The sequence below is a fragment of the Molothrus ater genome, chromosome 22 (genome assembly GCF_012460135.2).
Source record: "Molothrus ater isolate BHLD 08-10-18 breed brown headed cowbird chromosome 22, BPBGC_Mater_1.1, whole genome shotgun sequence".
In the NCBI taxonomy this organism is placed as follows: Eukaryota; Metazoa; Chordata; class Aves; order Passeriformes; family Icteridae; genus Molothrus; species Molothrus ater.
The window spans coordinates 8,134,906-8,154,337 of record NC_050499.2 but is presented as its reverse complement, the minus strand read 5'-3'; the positions used below and the strand labels follow the sequence as shown (position 1 = coordinate 8,154,337).

At 62.2% G+C, this 19,432-nt stretch overlaps 1 protein-coding gene across 2 annotated transcripts; it reads right to left on the bottom strand.

Annotated features, from left to right (window-relative positions):
* Window positions 1-414: 414 nt before the first annotated feature.
* On the bottom strand, window positions 415-18,711 carry PHLDB1 (pleckstrin homology like domain family B member 1). Of its 2 annotated transcripts, XM_036397542.1 has the most exons (26): window positions 18,693-18,711; window positions 16,941-17,039; window positions 16,398-16,521; window positions 16,159-16,329; window positions 14,218-14,343; window positions 11,808-12,892; window positions 10,823-11,065; window positions 10,613-10,750; window positions 10,349-10,486; window positions 8,357-8,485; window positions 6,999-7,154; window positions 6,789-6,899; window positions 6,516-6,605; window positions 5,887-6,009; window positions 5,022-5,159; window positions 4,395-4,541; window positions 3,840-4,007; window positions 3,429-3,545; window positions 3,232-3,349; window positions 2,977-3,021; window positions 2,283-2,574; window positions 2,087-2,177; window positions 1,859-2,005; window positions 1,498-1,717; window positions 1,336-1,421; window positions 415-1,074 (listed from the first exon to the last, which is right to left on the bottom strand). In XM_036397542.1, exons 2-26 carry the CDS (start codon window positions 16,998-17,000, stop codon window positions 934-936), a joined length of 4,404 nt encoding a protein of 1,467 aa, XP_036253435.1. In that variant the 5' UTR covers window positions 17,001-17,039; window positions 18,693-18,711; the 3' UTR covers window positions 415-933. The 2 variants fall into 2 exon arrangements, with proteins under 2 accessions (XP_036253435.1, XP_036253436.1); XM_036397543.1 differs by lacking the exons at window positions 2,977-3,021; window positions 3,840-4,007; window positions 4,395-4,541; ... (1 more) ...; window positions 5,887-6,009; window positions 18,693-18,711 and adding an exon at window positions 18,224-18,241 and having other exon boundaries at window positions 3,232-3,325.
* Window positions 18,712-19,432: the final 721 nt, after the last annotated feature.

Sequence of the window (19,432 nt, the reverse complement as noted above, 5' to 3'; positions counted from 1 at the left end):
GCCACGTGCGATCCGCCTACACCGCGCGCGCCCCCCGGCGGCCGAGAGGCGCCTCACGGGCAGGCCGCCGCCGAGCCACGCCTCCTCGTGAACCACGCCCCCATGCCCCGCCCCGGGCCCGCCCTCGCTCGGCTCGGGCTGGGCACGGCTCGCGTGGACCCAGCCGGGCCCGGTGCGGCCCCAGACCCCTTCCTCTTTCGGGCTCCGCGCCCCTTCCATTGGCCTCTCCCCGTCCCGATGGTCCGGTCGCTTCGCGCTGGTGGCTCCTGGCCCTTGCCGCGGTGCCCGCGATCTCTGGTCTCGATGCCGTGCCCTTCAGCTCCCTCCCAGCCCTGCCCAGACCCCCCCAGCCCCGGGGCAGACCCCGGTCCGTCTGTACCGTGCTGCCAGTTCAGAGTCCATGCAGAAGGGAGAGCCTGTTTCACAAATGCTTTAAGACCGGGCAGTCAGCGCCACAACACCCATCCGGCCCCAGCACAGGGGACAACGCTCCGAAATTATAAAAGGTTTACAAAAGGGGTCTGAGTCTACACAGTGGGACATCCTGGCCGCACGGGGCTGGGGGGCCCTCACCGTCTCCTTCCCCGGAACACTGTGGCAGCAACAATCAGCATCAGCCTCAAAACCAGCACCTCCCCAAGGCAGAGGGCTCAGGTCCCAGCAGCTCTTTGGCAGCTTTTTACATTTCAGCACTTTGATATTGTTCCAATAAAGTCTGTTTCTAGAAAGTCAGCATAAAAAGAACCTTATTCCCTTGCCTGGACAGGCAACACTCAGGACCACCCAGCTGTGCCCAACGCAGTTCCACAATGTCGGTATGCACAGCCCTTGGCAGGAGGCGTAGCAGGGACCATGGTCCCTCAGGAGCTCCTCGCTGCTTGGGAGGCTCACAAGTCCATGCAGCTGGTGGATCTGGGATGCACAGCACCGTCCTCAGTTCATGAACTGGGTATAGCCCTCTGCCCCAGTGACAATGACATCCATCCAGATGCGCATGGCCTCGGCTGATGGTGCCACCATGTAGTAGAGTCGGTCGTGGGTCTTGACACAGAAAGTGAGCGCAGGGTTGGGGCTCTGGAGGGGAGGATGAAATCAGCACTCTGTTCCCCTCTGAGCAGCAGCAATCCCCTCCTGGTCCCCCAAAAAGCTCAGCACTGGGGTCCTGCCCTCGGTGCCCTGAGGCTGGCACCATCAGGGGCCACAGACCATTCCAGGAGCACCCCTGGCACACACTGCTCTTCCCACCCCCGACCAGCATGACAGAGGGCAGGAGAATGGGGACACCCACAGGGGCTGCCAGCAGACAGCACAGCAGGGGCAGTGCCCAGCTCTCACCTTGGCTGCACTGCGGAGGTGGTCATAGTAAACCTCTTCAATGGCTTGGAAGTAGATAACACCCTTCAGCTTTGTCTCATGTTTATCTGCCCAAGAGAGGGAATTGTTGTGGACTGTGGGTGATGGCATGGGGAGGGGGCACAAGGTGGCATCAGGACTCACCCACATAGTAGGAGAGGGTGCGCTTCATGCGGTCAAAGACAAACCAGCGCTTCTTCCAAGATTTGATCTTCCCGCCCATCTTGACCAGGTAGCCCTTGCACATCTTCTCTGTCAGGATGATGTGGTAGCAGGTGTCAACACTGTGGCCCGAGGACTCGATGTGCAGCCGCAGGTTGAAATCCTCCTTGCGGATGGGGAGGTACCGTGTCAGGGGACGAGCCTGGAAAAGCAACACAGCCCTGCAAAGGCCACCGACAGTGACAAGAGCCACGTCCCTCTGCTGCGAGCTGGGACAGCAGCAGCAAACTGGGTGTGCCTCACTGTCCAGGCTGAGAGAGGGGCACGGCAGCCTGCCTCACACCTGTGAGAAGTGCTTCTCCCGCAGCTTGACCTCTTTCTCCACCAGCTTCTGCCGCCGTGCGGTCTCATCCTGCAGCCGGCGTTCCAGCTGCTCCCGCCGCCAGCGCTCGTCCTCCAGCGCCTGCTGCCGCAGCTCCATCTCCCGCTCCTGCCAGCACGCACAGGCACTCAGCCCCAAGCACTGGAGTCCTGCTTGCCACCCAGCCACGGTGCTGGTGCCCCCACTCACCCGGGACTCCATCAACCGCGACTTCTCCTCGTGTGCCTCCTTCAGCATCTTCTCCATCTCCTCAATCCTCCCTGTCTCCATCCCGCTGGCACTGCAAAACAGCCACAGCTGCCGGCCCAGCAGGAAGGACCTTGAGCCAGCAGCACACCAGCAGAGCAAGCTGTCCCCTGGCCATAGGAGCTGGCCCCAGGATTACCTGGAGATATTGTCAGGCGAGCACGCAGAGTTGTTGCCGATGGAGATGCTGGTGTCCATGCTGTCTGAGCTCTCCAGGCTGAGCGTGTCATAGGCATGGTCCAGCTCCTCAGCCCGCGGTCCGGCACCATGGGGACGGCTGTGGTGGAGGATGGAGTGGTGCACAAGCCGGGGAAAGGCAGTGGGGAAGGGGGGCTGCCCATGCAGGGCTTCCCACTGGGACTGCGCCTCGGCAGCCGCTTTCTGCTTCAGCTCTGCCAGCCGCCGTTTCTGCTCCTCGATCACCTGCCGACCTGTGCCACAGCAAGATTACAACACCAAGTTAAATGTGCCACATTCAGAGCCACAGCATGGTGGGCAAAGGGGGTGGCACAGGCAGAAGACACTACAGGCACAGGTGGAACCACGAAGGCATGGTAGGGGCAGAGGTGGGAGCTGCGGTCACAACTCTCTGGCAAGCACTGCAACCTGTCTGGGCAGGAGCAGGGGGCACATGCACCAGGCTGGTAAGGAACAAGCAGGGCAAAGCATTTGCAGGCTAGGGAAGCACAGGCTTGTCTCTTAGCAGATGTTGAGATGCACCTGGCGTCCTGGACTGGTCATGCCCCTCTTATGTATAGCAGAAGGTGCCAGCAAACAGCCATGCTGCTGCCTCTGGGCTGCTCTAGGCAGTCCAAGTCACCCCACGTCTCTACCTGGTAGATTGCCTGGCTGCAAGGGCTCTGCTGGGAGCAGCTTGGCTGGAGATGGGCCGTCAGGTGGAGGGGTCAGGAGGAAAGAGAGGGGGGGAAAAGCAAGAGACTGTGAGAGAGGCACTGCATCCTGCTGGAGCATTGCTGCTGTCGCCACCCTCGGCCAGGCTCCCTTCTCCATTGCCCAAGTGGCAGCAGGGAGAGCGTCTCCCAAAGTCCCACCACCCCCCAGAGCCAGGACACAGAGGCAGAGCTCACCCTTCTGCTGCAGGGCCAGCTGGCGCTTGGTCTCGATGTCCTGCAGCGTGGCCACCAGGTTGCGGGACAGGCTGCCCGCCGGGCTGGGGGGGCCCTGGGCAGGACAGTGGGTGGTCAGCTGCAAGGATGGGGATGGGGGCTGGCACCAGGCAGGTGTGAGCCATGGCCAGGGTGCCTGGGTCCCCTGCCAGCCATACCTTGGGGGAGGGGCTGCGCTCCAGCACGGAGAGGTTGAGCTGCGAGGACGAAGGGGTCCCACTCTTCATCCGAGGGGTGAGGACACCAGCACCAGCCTCTGCTTTTGCACGATAGACCTGAGCACAGAGACACAGAATGACAGAGACATGGGGGAACTGCAAAAGTCCCCCTAGACAGATGGCTCCCCAGATCCTGCTCTGTGTCAGTGCCATCCTGGCAAGGGAATGCAGCCCAAGAGGAGGCAGAGACTGCCTACCCTAAGCCACAGCTCTGCCTTTGCCTGCAGTGGCAGCCAGAGCCCCAGTGGCACTCAGGGTACAGGGTCCACAGGAACGTCCCCACACTGCCCCACTTTGGCCACAACCAGCGGCCCCAAAGCCTGAGCCTCGGCAGCAGAGAGCCAGGATTACCTGCAGAGCCTTGTGAGAGGAGTGAGCTTTAGCTGGAAGTGGAGGAGGGGAAGAAGAAGGAGAGACAGAGGAAGAGGAGGTCTCAAAGCCAGCCATAACCTCCTGGTACCACTTCTCTAAATCAAGAGCCGGGAGACACACAGGGCCTCCCAACAGCTGCTGCTCCATCTGGAGAGAGAGGCTGCGTGAGAAAGGATGAAGGACAAATGCAGCAAGAGGGACAGATGCACAGAGAAGAGGTTGAAGCATTCCTGCCTATGCCTGCACCACTCCCCCAGAACTTAACATGCAGACCCCTGGGGATCCTGTGCACTCCCTGGCTAAGTCCCAGCAGCTGTAGGAGCTGTTTGCTGCTCAAGAGAATGTGAGAACTGATCAAGCACAAAGACCCCCTGCCCTGGGGGCAGTGGAGCAGCAGGCAGGACAGCCAAGGGTGTGTGGAGTGTCAAGAGCCTGAGCTGCTCAGCTCCATCTGCAGCTCACCCCTTCCCATGCATCTCCATCACCTCCCAGGGAGAGTACAAGGGGCCAAAGGGAGGGAAACAGGGCACCAACCTCTGCAGAGACGAAGGGAGAAGGGAGAGATGGAAGAGGAGGAGCACAGCCTGAGGATGAAGGAGCCGGAGGGGTACAGCCCAGCAGGGAAGCAGCAGGGGTGTGGAGGCTGCCCAGGATACCTGAGAGCTGCTCTACGGTCACATACTGGGCAGAGAGAAGCAGATTGAACCAGGTTAAGAGCTGGGGCAAGCAGGCACAGAGGAACAAGCAGGCAGCTCCAACCCCCACAGGAAGGTTCATTGTCCCGGGAGGAAAAGCAGTCGGTGCAGCAGCCACCCTGCTGCTGGGCACTGGGTCGGGCCTGCTCTGCATCCTCCTCTGCATCCTCCTCGCTTGAGACAAGCAGCCAGGACTGCAGCCAACAAACAAAGGGCTGCCCCTCCCACTGCTGGGCACCCACTCTGCTCCTGCCCTGCCACTGCATCCAGAGCAGGCGAGAAGTGCACCCCAGCAAGGAGACCGGGCAGCTGGAGCCTCTGCTCCCCACTCAGCTGCAGCCAGACAAGTGTCCTGACCCCAGAGAGATGTGGCTCCAGGCCCCAGGGCACACGGGGGGGCCGCAGCTGCCTCCCTGCCTGGAGGCAACCCGAGGGAGCAAACCCGAGCATGCTCTGGGGCAGGTACCTCGTTGGCTGCGGGAGCTACAGCAAGCAAGAAAGAGCTCTGAGCGGCAGCAGGGGTAGCAGCAGAAGCTTTAGTGTCCAGGCTGGGGCCATGTGCATTACTGCAGAACCTGAAAACGTCAGACAGCCTCATGTACTCCTAGAAATCCATGGCAAGGGAGAAGAAGAAGAGTTAGACCCATGTGCTGGCATCATGGCACTGACTGCACAGTGGGAGCAAGCCTCCCTGTGCATTCCTGCCCCAACCCTGCCTCCCCAGTCCTGCCCTGCTGCCCATGGTGTCCCCAGCGTGCAGCACCTTGGGGTGCTCAAGCTGGGCTGGGTGTGCTGGCACCCATCTTGCTCCAGCCTTCAGTGCAGCTTTGCCGAGTGCCTACGAGGGGCAGGGATGCCTCAGGGTCTTCCACAGGCCACAAGTCCTCCCTAGTGCAGCAGCACTGGGGGAGGCACCTCGAGCTGTGCTGGGCCAGCTTAAAATCCACTTCCTCATCCTTTCTGAGCCAAATATGCTAAAGCTGAGGACTTGCTCTTATTTTGGGAAAGCCATGCTAGCAGGACCCTACAGGATGCTGTCAGGAGGTGCCCAGCCAGATGGCAAGCAGTGAGCAAGGGGGAAACCACTGCACCAGGATTAAATTAGGGGGCAGTGGCAGGAACTGGGATGCCCAGCAGGCTCAGGAGAGCACCTGGAATCAAGGACTGAGTGTTAATGAGCACAGCTGCCAGAGATCTGTATGACAAATGCTCCAGCCATGCTGCTGTGGGGCTGCCCTGCTGCCTGGGGGTGCCATTAGGCCACAAAAGGGGTCTCAGCCAAGGAGGGGTAAGTGAGCAAGCACATGCAGCTAGTCCCTCTAGTTAGTTACCTCTTGTGCCTTAGGGTAGGAGTAGGTGGCAGGAGAAGCTAAGGAGGCAGCTGCTGCTGGCAGGGGGCTCAGGGGCTTAGGTCCCTCCAACAGCTCATAAGGTTCTGAGATATGGAGGGTCTCCTGTTGAAGGGTAAAGGTCACGTAGGCAAGGTGGGCAGAGATAGCAAGGTGGCAGCAGCAGGAGTCCCACTGCAGGCAGGCACGAGGGGACTCTGCCATCTTGTGCCTCTTACCAGCAGCAAGTCAGGCAGTACCACAGTCCCTAAGGGCATCATGGTTGTGGCTCCCCATTCAGAGCCGTGAGCAAGGTAATGGGGCAACTCACTCCCACCTAGAAGTCCCCTGGACCAGCACCAAGACATCCCCACACTTGCTCTCCAGCAGCGATGGGACCCTAAGCAATCCTGTCCCATGTGCTGCTCTGTTGCATTTCCCCTTCCTCCCTCCCAACCTCTGCAGCCCATGGAGAGACTTTGAGCAGGTGGAAGCACCTGGCTCTGGCCAGAAGGTACTTGGGAACTGCTGCAGAGCAAAGCTGGTGGTGCACAAGGCTCATTCTCACTGATGGCTGCAGCTTAGGAGAGAGAGCAGCTCTAAGGACCACAGCCTCCTCTCTACCAACTTACCTCTCGGAGAGCTGAGGACATTTTTGGGAAGCTCCTGCCACCTGTGACAAGCTGGTATCGCCTCTCCAGAGACACGAGCTTCTCCTTCTCCTGCACAGGGAGAGGAGAGGTCAGAGGCAGCTGATGGCTACTGGCACCCCATGGCAGCTCTCCCTGCCTGCCAGCAAACCTGTCAAGAGCTGGCAGGATCTGGTCCCCTGCCTCGAGCCCCCCCAGGAGCACACAGTCAGGCCATTACCTTCTGCAGGAGCTGCATTACAGTCAGGGCCTTACCTTCTGCAGGAGCTGCAGGACGCTGCTGCGCTCCCTGGCCAGGCGCTCGGCCTCCTGCGCACTCTGCAGCCGGATCTGGGCAGCCTGGGCATCCAGGGCAGCCACTCGCTCCTGGGGAGTGGCAGCAGAGATGAGCTGGCTGCTGGTGAGCCCTGGGATGCAGCCTGGCCCAGGGGCACAGCCCCACGGAACTCCCCCTGCCATGCCCACCTTCCTGCGGGCGATGCTGCGGTGGCACTCGGCCCGGCTCTGCAGCAGCTGCTGCCCTCGCGCCTCGCGCTCCTCTTCCAGGTGGCTCTCTCGCTCCAGCTGCTGGAACTCCAGGTCCTCAAACAGCTTGGCCTCCGTCTCCAGTGCCTCTGCCTCCTTTGAACACACGAGAGCACTGTGAGCGGATCAGACTCACTGGATGGGCACCTCCACATCCTGAAGGCAGGTCTCCCACAGCAAAGCCTCCTGCCATGCCTCCACATCCTACTGGTGCTGGCCAGGAACAAGAGCTGGTGGCCAAGCCTGTCCCCTGTGCCTGGTGTGGCAGGCAGGCAGTTTTGCTCTCTGCTGGGCATCAGAAACATGAGAGATTCTGACAGGAGTGTCTGCAGACAGAAGAAGGCAATGGAGGCACCCAGAACTGGCCAGCACAGAGCAGTCACCCCCATGAGATGAGCCTGCCACAGCCAGGGGTTTCGCCAGCCCTCGGAGACCAGCTGCCCCTGCTGAACCACACATGGGCTAAAGCCGTGCCCTGACAGGTAACAAAACACCAGCGCAACCACCAACAGCAACACTGCATCACCAAGCCTGCAGGTGGCAAAGCCCCAACAGACAAGCACCATGCTGGACAAACTCCCATGTGTCCTTCCAGCCTTCATGCACCGACAGCACGTGGCAGCGCTCAGATCAGGCCTGCCAGTGCCACCCTGGCAGCCAGTGTGCCATGCACCCCACGGGGATGTGTTTCACCTGCTCCATGAGATGGGCAGCCAGTGACACAGCACTGATGTGCTGGCTCCTGAGGGCTCCCACACGCAGACACAGCTTCAGCGCCCCCCTGCCCGCTCTACACCAGACCCTCATCCAGAATGTGAGTGCCTGGCCGGAGCAGGCTGTGGCAATGTGGGTTTATCTGAGCAGGCACTAGCCATGGGCTGGGGAAAGTCAACCACTTCCAGAAAACACCAGGTAATAGGAAAAAATGCTGAGGACTAGCAGTAACATGTATCAACATCACTGTGTAAATGAACATTCTCAGGATATAGTTGGAGGCAGCCAGATGAGGATGCAGCAGCCCCCAAGGCTCCCCAGCCTGCCCTCCTTGCAGGGCAGGGTCCATGCTGGTGCCCTGCCCGTCCCGAGGAGCTCTGCCGAGCGGGTCCCGAGGAGCTCCGCCGAGCTCTCCCGCGCCCCGGGCGAGTGGCAAGCTTACCAGGACGGTGGTGCCCGGTGCCAGCCGCCTCCAGCCCGGGCGCGACGCTCCCAGTGCAGCCCGGCTGGCAGGGAAGAGCTGGCCTAAGCTGGAGCGGAGGGAGGTGGGCCATGGTCCGGGAGGGGTGGGGGGAGACACTGACCCTTCGCATCTGCTCCTGCAATTGCTCCCGCATTGACTCGGGGCACTTAGCAAGGTGGCTCTTCGACTCATGGTAAAGCGCCTGGAGTTGCTCTAGCTCCTTCCTTTCAGCATCAACCTTTGCCCTTTCCTGAATTAGGGGAGAACAAGACAAAACAAAAAAAAAAAAAAAAAGGAAAAGAAAAAGGAAAAAAAAAAAAGAAAGAAGACACACTTCTCAAATGGGCGCCATGCAGAAGCTGTGAGTTAGAGAGGAGCTCAGCTGGAGACAGAGGGGGCTCAGGAGAAGGAACAGCATGGCAGCTACAGGGGGATCCAGAGATCAAGAGACACAGGAGCTGGCTGAGCAGTGTTAGAGGAGTTACAGCCAGCCTCTGACCTCAGCTTTGTGTTTCCAAGAACAAACTTGCAGGCAGCAAAAAGATCAACACTGATAGTATGGTTCAAGTCATCCCAATCCTGCACACAGCTGCATCACAATAACCACTAACTGGATTTGTTAACTGCTACCAGTTAGGGACTGCAGGTCCTGAATGCAGCCTGAGGTCATGGACCACCCTCATCCATTAGAAGGAGAGGGCAGCAGTGAAAAAAGGAGGCTGTGGTCCAGCAAGAGATGCTCAGGCTATGATGAGCCAGCAGCAGAGCAGACACTGACTCCTGGGCTGGGATGAGGGGCCTGGCCACAGGAGCAGTAAAATGGGGCCAGCAACATGGCACTGGCATAGGGGAACCACCCACAGGGTTGGCGGTACCTTATGGGGGCTTGGCATTGAGAAATGCTTGCTGCTGTGTTCCACACAGAGATGGGACATCATGAAAAGGGCTACGAGGGGACATGCTGGCAAGGAGGCAAGGCTGGTACAGGCAGATGCCCCAAGAGAGGAGCGGTGGATTGCCTGGGGGCTCCTAGATGTGCAGAGATGTCAGAGGTGATGGCAGAGTTCAGAGCAGGCACTGTTAGTGTGAGTAGTGCAGATGGGTTAGGAAAGTGGGTGGTTAGGTCAGCAGAGAGGCTGGGAGAGGGCTTCCCCTGTGCTCCTCTCCTGGCTCTGCATGAGGCTGTCCCTGGCTACAGAAGATGCCTACAAAGGGCTGGAAGACCAAAACCAGAACAAAACCCCCAAATGCTGTAGGAGCATCACTGGGAGGCACCAATGGCCACTCTGCCAGGCCACAGGCACCCCAACAGCCCTGGCACCCACAACCACAGCCACGGGGCAGGCCAGACCCCAAGGGACACTGATGCCACATGAGGGTGGCACAGAGCTGCTGGTGGGACCTTGGCATAGGCTGCACGGGACAATGGCCTCAGGCAGCAGGGACTGGATCCCAGCAGCTTTCCTGTCAACAAGGCCATGCCACACTGCCTGCAAGGCTGTGGGACAGCCAGCAACCAGAAGCTGGGACAAACATCCCACGTAGGCAGCGCCATGGGTGCCTTCAGGCAGTAACTGCACTACAGGCAACATCGGGCAAAGGGGGCCAGGACCCCCTCCTAAACCCACCAAGATAAACACTGCAGTGGTTTTCCAGCCACCGCCAGCAAGCCAAACACTACAGCAACAGCTGCCATCACTCATGAAGGCGCAGCAGAGTGAGGTGACTTGCTGCAAGACACAGTTCCCCAGCGAGGACAGGTAATGGGGAGAGCCAAGGCCTCTGCTCCGGCACTGCCCACTGCAGGCAGCAGCCTCTGGAAAGCTCACACCAGTCTCCCTGCCAGAGCAACAGGCAGCAGCTGAAATGCTTCCTGAACGTTGGCTGTGCTCTCCTCCAGCAGGGCTGTTTGACCAAGCCCAGACAGACAGACAGACAGATCCCCCTACAATGCAAACCACAGGGGCTGCTCCCCAAAGCCTCTGCGGAGCCCAGGGTCTGGAGAACACGTCTGCAGGGGAAGGCTGCAGCATGAGACATTGCAGCACGGGCTGTGAGTGCCAGGGAGGGTATGGCACAGCTGGTGACAGTGGGAACCTGTGACAGGGCTCACCTTGTCCCGCTCCTTGCGGATGCTGGCGTCCAGGCTGGAGAGCTTCTCCTGCAGCTGCTGCGCTGCCTCCTGCTCCTGCCGCAGCCGCACCACCTCTGACTCCCGCTCACCCTGCAGCAGTGCCCGCTCCATCTCTGCCTGCACAGACAAAGCACAGTCAGGATTGCTGCTCCTGCTGGATCTAGCTCATACCCTTAGGGTTTAGTGCTGACTGGTGAGGGCAGCAAGCAGCAGGGGACCCAGCAGTGTCCCCTGAGCTCTCACCTCTCGCGATGTCTCCTGCAGCTGCTGCTCAAGCTCCTTGACACGACCCTTCAGCTGGTCCAGGCGTCCGAGGACACCGGCACGCTCCTCCTCCAGCCGCTGTGCCTCCTTGGCCCGGGGTCCTGTCAGCTTCTCGTGCTGTGGAAGGGGCTGATTGGCATGGCACTGTGCAGCATGGCATGGAACAGAACGGCACAGATGTCCCCTTACCTCGTGGTGGGTACTCTCAGTGCTGCTGCACTCCTCCTTCAGATTCTCCTCATCTGATCTCTCCACACTCTCCCTCTGCTGCAGCTCTTCAACAGTGTGGCCCAGAGCCATGGCACCCCTGGGCACCCACTGGCCAGCATCCGTGTCACCAGCCAGGAGCCTGTGCGTGTCACCGGGCTCAGTGCCGTCTGTCTTGGTGTACTCAGCACAGAGGTTCAGGATGGTCTCCAGGCGCTGCCGCTCCTGTAAGAAAGAATGGTCCCCATCCAGCATGTGCTGTGGCAGGAGCAGACAGAGCCCTGTGCCAATGGTGGCCATCAGAATACGGCCCCGCACGGTGGGGTGGGCAGGCAACATTACAAAGCACAATGCAGCCAGCTTGACCCCACAGCAGAGGCAGGCACGCGATGTGCTGGAGCTGGAGACAGACTAATGACAGGCAGCAGTGCCGGCTGCCGAGTGCCGCCGCTATTTCCAGGCAGTGACTCAGGCTGCCTGCGCCAGGCATGAGTCAGGGCTGAGCAAACACAGCCCTGGCAGCTCAGCCCGGCCTGCAGGACTGCCAGAGACACAGCAAACCTCATCCAGGCAGATGCCAGTCCCATAAAAACTCCATCAGCCCTAAATATAGATGCAATGTCCACAGAGCCACGGCACCACCACCAGCAGATGGGCCCTGGCAGGGATGGACAAGATGTGGAGAGTTTTGCAAGGGGCACCACCATTTTGGCCAGTAGCCCTGGGGACATGCCAGCCCTACCAGCTTCCACAGGCTGCTGTAACCCGGGGGCTTTGTATTCCCAGAGAGCTACTGAGCACCGATGGCTGCTCCTGGCCATAATCCCCTTGGATAAGCTGGCAGCATGGCAGCTGTGGCAAATCCCCAAGAGGCAAAGGCCAGGTTTCAAAGCAGCAAACAACAACAACTATTTGCTAAGAGGGTGTCCCACAGTCAAACGTGTCCCCTCCCAGCCCCAAGGCTCACCAGGCGCTCCATCTCCTGCTCCCGAACCCGCTCCTGCCGCTGCCGCCGATGGTACTCTAGCAGTTCATCCTCGTTGTCACTGATGTCAGTGATGCTGTTCTTGCGCTCCCGTGAGCCTGCTGGCAGCCGTGGGTCCACCAAAGGCTTCCTGGGGGCGCGGGGGCTCTGCCGGGGCGAGGGCACAGCTGGGGAGCCCAGCCCATACGTGGGGCTCAGGCAAGTACTGAAACTGGGACGGCGCGTGGGGTTCTCTGACAGCAGCGGGGGTGAAGGACCCCCAGCACCTTTTGACTCCTCTGGGCCCTTGCGCCTGGCACGGGGACTGCCAGGCACCTCCCTGCCCAGCCGGGGCTGCGGGGAGGGGGTGTCAGGGGCCAGCCGGGGGCTGGCAGCCCGGCGTGACAAGGAGGGACTCAGGGGAGGCAGCTCCCGCATGCTCTCAAGGTTCCTCCGGGCAAGCCGTGGGCTCTCGGGGGGCTGCAGCCGGGCCTCTGGGGCTGCCCTGCTGGTGGGCTGCCGGCCGGGGGCCAGAGAGTCCCGTGGCTCCCGGAAGGGACTGGGGGGCCGCTCCTGCAGGGCCACCCGTGGCCGCGGCGCCACCCTGGGCATCAGCCGAGGGCTGCCCCCCCGGTGGTCCCCGAGCCTCTCAGCTGGCCAGGGCTCACCAGAACCCCCAGCAGGCAGAGCAGGGGGCTGGACAGTATGGTTGTAGCTGGAGGAGCGCAGTGGGAGAGGGGGCGGCACGGCTGGGCCTTGCTCTTGGCTGCTGAGTGAGGGGCTGGTGTAGCTACTGCTGCTGGCTGGGGAGGAGAGGGGAGAGAAGTTCTCATAGCTGGAGCCCCCTGAGGCAGCCCCAGGGCTGGGTGGAGGGGACAGGAGGCAGCGGCCACCCCCGTTCACCACAGGGGAGAGGGGGGATCGGCCACAGGCAGGCGGCTTCTGGATGCCAGGGGATGCGGACTCCTCCAGCACCAGTGAGTCCATGATGTCCTGCAGGTCCTTCTCTATGGAGCTGACAAGGGAGCTGTGGCTGTGACACCCACGCTCTGACAGCTGGTGGCCACCATTCACCAGGGCCTCGGATTCTGCAGGGAAACAAAGGAGAAGGCATCAGGGTGGTGTGACTCCACCGCAGCCCCTGTCTGGGTTGGGTCCTATGGGGCAGCCTGGCATCACTCTTACACCTGGGTGTAAGAGTCAGAGCTGGGTAGCAGCCCCTCTCTGCTGCACCCCGCTGCCCCCTTTCCCCCTCCAGCCGGGACAGGGAGGAGGCTGGAATCCTGCTAGTCCCATCACCCAGGAGACAGAAACCTGAGAGGACAGCCACCCTCCCTGCGTCGAAGCTCCCTGCTCCACTCCCTGGAGAGCAGCTGCCCTCAGCCCCCACTGGCACCCACCACTTGCCCCCTGCACACTCTGGCTTCCCAGCAAGGGGCCAGAGATGCAATAGCCAAAAGCTGCTGACCTGCAGCCTGTCCAGACCAACCACCAGGTCGCCCACAGCCTCCCCACACCCCGGCCAGGGTGCTCCTGCCTGGGCTGCCCCGTGCTCCCTGCGCAGCACCGATGTGCCTGTCACTCAGGGGACCAGCAAATGGCAGCAGCGTGGAGCCCAGCCAGGACAGCGTGCCACCCGGGCTGCGTCACCCCCTGGCACCCAGCAGCTCCCCACGGCAGCTGGCACTGCCTTCATCCTGGGAAGATGTGCCACAGCCCTGTCAGCGTGATCCCACCCTGTCCTGCGTGGCAGAGAGCGAGCACGCAGGGCCCACACGGGATGCTGCTTGGTTGCATGATGCTCCTCGGCCACAGCACCTCCCTGTGCCCCTCCTCCCGTCCCCAGCTGCAGGCATGCTGCCTTCCCAACACACACGTGGCACGGGAAGGCAGCCAAGCTCCTCTCCCTGTGCCAGGGCGTGCTGGTTGGGGCAGGGATAAGGGCTACCAGCCCAGGGATCAGTGCTGGAGATTTGGACATCCCCAGGAACCAGGCACAGTACTGGCTCCTGGCCCACTGCTCCACGGACAGGCAGACACAGCAAGATAAGCTCATGAGATGAAGGGCAGCAGCCAGAAGAATGGCCTTCACAGCCCCAGCACATAAACACCCGCCTCCAAGCAATGGGGGGGCTCCGACGGGCGATGGCTCTGCCATGGCCAGGCTGGGCAGAAGTGAAAGCCATGCCTCAGTGCCCCCACAGTCAACCTCTTTGAGGGGATATTAATCATTAACAAATACCAGTGCAGCTGCCATACCGTGCTGAGCTGATGGATGGCACAGCACAGCCGGGCGTGAGCCTGAGTGCAACAGGACAGGGCTGGGAGAGCATTGGGCACTGGGAAGGCTGATGGGTCAGGGAGCACTTCAGCATCTGCCCTGCCCCACCAGGGACAAGGGGGGGTCACCTACTTGCTGGAAGCCCATAGAGAGCCGATGGGTTCCTGCCCCCCGCAGGGATCATGCTCTTAATCCACTTGGCCTCAGCAGGGTGGTTGAAGCGGAGGAAGGTGGCCTGGCCCAGGCAGATGGTGCACCCTTGGGAGAGAGGAGAGAGGGCTCAGCTGCTAGCCGGCAATATCAGAGTGGTTCCAGAGAGTGCAGGGAGGCAGTCGGGCATTGCTCGCCCCAAGATGCACCGCCCTCGGGAAGGGAGAGGGCTCCTGCTGTCAGCAGAGGCTTAGGGGAGGCTGAAATCCAGGTCAGCACAGCAGCTGCCGGCAGCGCATCCCAGAGCAGGCACAGCTGGGGTCCCCGCCGGGGGCCGCAGGGGAGCTGGCGGCACTCCAGGGCTTGCGTGGCTGCCAGCTGCAGACAAGACAGCTCCTGTCCCTGCTTGCAAAGCGTCTCTTCTTGGCCCAAAGCAGCAGCCCTCTTGGGGCAAGGCTGCCGAGCAGCCCCGAGGAGGAAGGCACCTGAGGAAGGGAAAGGGAGCGGAGCCGCGGGCGCTCGCCGTGGTTCACCTGCTGCCCGCGGTGCTGGGGAGGCATGTGCTGGCAGCGGGGAGCATCAGGCGGCGAGGAGGCGGGCTGCTGCCGACACACCCCACTTTGAAGCGCCTGCCAGGGCTCTGGGGAGAGGCTCGCTCCATACCAACAGCCGCTGCTGAAAATCCCTCGCCGGAGGGGACGTGTTTTTTGAAGCACCCGTCAGCCCAGCTCTCAGCAAGAGCGAGAGGCACTACAGACTAACTGCTGTCGCCGTCCGGGGGGCCTGGCTCCCCTCTCTGAGCGCCAGGGCGGGACGGAGTCCTGCTCACCCCGGCCCAACGAGGGCAGCCCGCCCGCCAGGGAGCAGTGCCGACGCCCAGCGTGGCAGCGGCTGTCCCGGAGAGATGCATCACTGCCCTGTGCCTTCCTTCCCCTCGTGCCGGCATCAGTAGAGCCACAGGTCGCCCCGGCAAAGCGAATAAACACCAAACTGCACCACAAGCGTCGGCCTGACAGCCCCGCAGTCCATTCCGCTGGGGCCCTGCACAGATGCTGTCCCTGCTCTATCGCGTCCCTGCCTGCCCCCGGGGACAGGAGGATGGCGGCTCGGCTGAGCCCTGCCCGCACCTCGCAGCCTGCTGTGGCACCGGCGAGACCCCAGCACCCCGCGGGCGTCGCGCCGGAGCCTTCCCCGCGGCCACGTGGCTCCCATTGTCCCCGCGGGGCAGCGCCCACGCGGGTGGGTCCCCCCCTTCCCGGAGCCACGGGGGCAGGCGCGGGGGAGCGCAGCGCCACCGCCTGCGGAGCGTTCCGGCTCCGTGACCCCGGAGGAACGGGAGCGAGCCCCGCCCGGCGCGGACACGCGTGGCCGCAGCACCGCACTCACCTCGACACCGCCACCGCCGCCGCCACCGCCCGGGCAGCGCCGCGCCGCCCCCGGGGAGGGGCGGGGGGCCGGGCCTCGCCCGCCCCGCCCGAGGGTCCTCCCCGGGAAGCGACTCGGGAGCCGGGCAGGGGCGGGGATCGCGTGGGAAGAGCCTGCGGCTTTGTCCACGCTCCCGGGAGCGGCCCTGGGGGCCGGCCGGGTCCGAGCCCCGTAGCCACGCAGGCAGACCAGCACTGTCCCGGCAGCCATCCGGGAGGACAGCCGAGGTGTTTTCCTCTGTCATCTCCCTTCCCAAAGTTGGCTCAGCATCTCCGCTGTTCTTCAAAGCCCACCCGGGTCTCTCCCTTCCCACCTCACTTGACACACGCAGCAAGGCCAGCTCCCAAACTCTGCCAGGACCCGGCAGGTTCCCACCGCAGAGCATAGAGGCCAGAAGGATGCTAGCTGGGATATGCAGTTACAGGATGGCTCCTCAAATACCCCAATACTCAACTGCACAACTCCACAGGCAAAGGCTCCGGTGAGCACAGCTCCTACCTTGGGTGAGGTGCGTGGGCCGCTGCAGCGGCACGCCGTCGATGGCACAGGCGTTGCCACAGGGGTGCAGGGTGAGTGTCCCTCGCACATTCTCGATGTAGCAGTGCTGGGGCGCCAGCCCGGCGCCCTGCAGGACGATGTCGGTCCCAGCCGTGCCAACGGTGGTCCTCCCTGCCAGCAGAGACGGTATCTCAGTGTCTCTGTCACCAGCGTGCCCGTGGAGACGCCCTGGCACTCACCTTCCTCCAGCGGCAGGAGTGTGACGGCAGTGCTGAGCCGACCGCTGCCCAGGCTCACCAAATGTGGCTTCTCTGTCTGCACTTTCAGCCCCTTGCCCGTGTCAATCAGGTCCAGGGGACTGTTCTGTAGGAGAAGGAGGGATGCTCACAGCTCCTGCAGCTGCAGCCCAGTCCCCTGCACTGCCCACCTGGCTGAGCTGCTCCGAAACAGCCACATAACCAGGATCAATGCCAGACATATGCCAGAGGACTGTCCAGCGGCAAGACGCAGGAAAGTAGGGCTCTCCTGCCTGTGCTACCTATCCCGGGAAGCTGAGGCAAGCTGAGGGGAGCTGGAGATCTATGGGGCATGGGCTGCATCTAAGAGGATCCCAACTGCCAGCCGCTTAGCTCAATGGGCTTTGCTGAGGATCCCATAATAGGATTGGCTGAGACTGGGGAGAGGCTGGAGGGCGGTGCCAGTGGTGGGGCTGACTGCAGAGGAATCCCAGTCAGATTCCCCTGTTCCCACAGAGCAGAGGTCCTGTGATGCTGCGTGCTCACCTGGATGACAGTCTGGACTCTGCGGGTTGGGCTGGTGGGGGTCCTGCCAGATGCCTCCATGGTGCCTTCCTGGAGGCGTCGGATGGTACCGGACACGGGCTGCCAGAAGAAACAGAATGGCAGAACAAGTGACCACACTGGGCATGGCCTTGATGTATTTTTCCTGCACATCCTGGACAGCAGCCTGAGCACAAACCCTACACATTCCAAACCAGCATTTGCCATCCTGAGCTCCTGTCTTCATCATGTCAGCAGCTGCCTGAAGCCAGTGAGCATCACTGCCTGCCAAGGCACGAATCCTACCTAGGCACACATCCCCATCCACCCGGGGAGACTCATGCATGTGCCAGGCATCAGGAAAAGACACAGTCCGGGAAGGAAAACTACACATGCACTCAGTTTTGGGGGCATGGTGTTGGAAATGCATGCTTTAAATGCCAGGAGCTGTGGGCAGCCAGACCCCAATGGCTGTCATTGGAAAAGCACACACAAGCAAGCACAGGTTCTGGCTGACCCCAGCAACACCTGCCTGCCGTGTGTGGCACACCTGGGCACGCCTGTCCATGCCACCAGTGCCCAGGCACATGCCTCTGCTCCCACCGTCCAGCAGCAGCTCATAGTGCACACGCCGAGTGTTTCATACCCTTGCCCATGTGGCCAGCAGGCAGGGCCACCACCCATGGAACGGCCATGCTGCCACACATTCTCTGCGTGAGTGGGAGGCAACTCGAGGAGGAACAATTTCCGTCACCCGGCACTCACGCCATGTCGGGACGCTCCGAGGATCTAAATTTACCGTCTGCTGCTCCCTACGTCCCTCCCTTCCGCCCTGGACTAGCTGACTGGGCTTAACCCTTCCCGGGCAGTGTAGATGGGATAGTGCTCCATCCCCGTTAGGAGACGCCGGGGCCGGGGCCGCCAGGAGGAGCCCCGGGCTCGGCTCTCGCCAGCATCGCCGCCCGTCCAGCCAGCCCCTGGAGGGTCCCCCCCGCTCGTCCAGCACCGGGCTCAGCTGCGGGGGCGAGCGAACGGCTATTACACACTCTGGAAAAAATGAAACGCTGGAAAACACCAGGCGTGGGATGCAGGACCTGGATGAAACCCGGGCGCCTCCTGCAACAGCAGGACTGGCCCCACAGCAAGGGCTCCGTGGGGACTACAGCCACACCACGTGGGATGGGGACAGCTCAGCTAGGGGAAGGGGGTGCCTAGAGATAAGGTACCCCCAGAGCAGTTCCCGAGTGCTCGCCGGCTGCCGAGGAAGGATCCCTGCTCTCCCTTACCTGCCGCCTGGTCCTGGTGCCGAGCGGGACCCTCCGTGGCAGGGTGCCCATGTTCCCCAGGCACTGGGGTGCCGCACTTCCCAGCATCTGGAGACCCCGCGGCCCTGCTTAGCCCCTGCCCCTCACTTACACCTACGTCCCGTCACAATGTTCAGGAAGGGGAAAAGCCAGGAGGGGCCAGGCTGCTGCAGAGGAAGGGAGCGGGGCCAGGGTGGGATCTTGTGTCGGCGTTAACTCCTTCCCAGCATGGTTGTACTGGTGGGACCTGGCAAGAACCATGGAGGACCCCCATCCCGGCCACCTGGGGGGATCGTCTCCGATTCTGCTGCCTGCTGCTCAAACTCTCCACCCAACACCCCCCACTTCACAAGCAGCCCTGCCTGCCCATGAGCTGGAGGGTGACCCTGGCATCACATCGGTTCCCAACGCCCCCAGTCCCGCAACACTGCCCTCCAACAGAGCCCCTCACCTGTCTCGTCAGCACCCAGGGAACGCCCGCGTCAGCCCAGCCCGTGCTGCTGGGGATGCAGCCCCTCTCCAGCCGCTCTGCTGCAGGAATGCGGGGCGGGAGCGCGGCCGCCCCAGCCGGCGCCCCACTGCTCGGACGGACAAGGCGGCCTTTCTTCTCCCGCCGCCGCCTGCAGAACGCGCCGCTTGTTCCCGCCGTGGGAAGCGGTGGAGGCAGCAAATGCCAAGGGGTCGGGCTCGGTTACCGCCGAACAGCCCACGGCCCTCGTGCACCCCGCGCAGGGCTGCCTACTCAGCCCTGGCCTCCTGGAAGACAAAAGCCCCTTTCTTCACCTGGCACGGCCAAAAGCCTCACCTGGGAGGATGCCCAGCCTCACCGATGCAGAGCCAGCTGCACACAGACACGCTGCCCCAGCGTGCTCCCCCCTGCATCCCGCTGCCCACGGGCTGCAATCTGCCTGCCTGCCCCAAGCCACGAGGGCAGGGGTGCTCAGGGGGTCCACTCCTGCCTGACCTGCTGTTGCCCACCCAGACCTAAGCTGGGCACAGCACATCCTGACTCACCCCACAGCAGGTACCAGCTGGGCCCAGAGCTGCACTGTGTGCCACGGCCAGGACAGGGACATTCAGACTGTGCTCACAGGAGCACAGACTGGCAAGCCACGCCATGCAGTACCAGCCATGCTGGGATGAAGCAACAGCATGGCAGAGACAGGCGCATGGCATCCCCTTGCACGGCCT

Excerpts from the sequence above, each read along its gene's own strand:
- PHLDB1 (XM_036397542.1), bottom strand. The coding sequence starts at position 17,000 with ATGGAGGCATCTGGCAGGACCCCCACCAGCCCAACCCGCAGAGTCCAG. Across the intron at positions 16,330-16,397 it reads ACTCCTGCCGCTGGAGGAAG|GGAGGACCACCGTTGGCACG; the intron begins GTGAGTGCCAGG and ends CTCTGCTGGCAG. Across the intron at positions 6,010-6,515 it reads TGTCCTCAGCTCTCCGAGAG|GAGACCCTCCATATCTCAGA; the intron begins GTAAGTTGGTAG and ends ACCCTTCAACAG.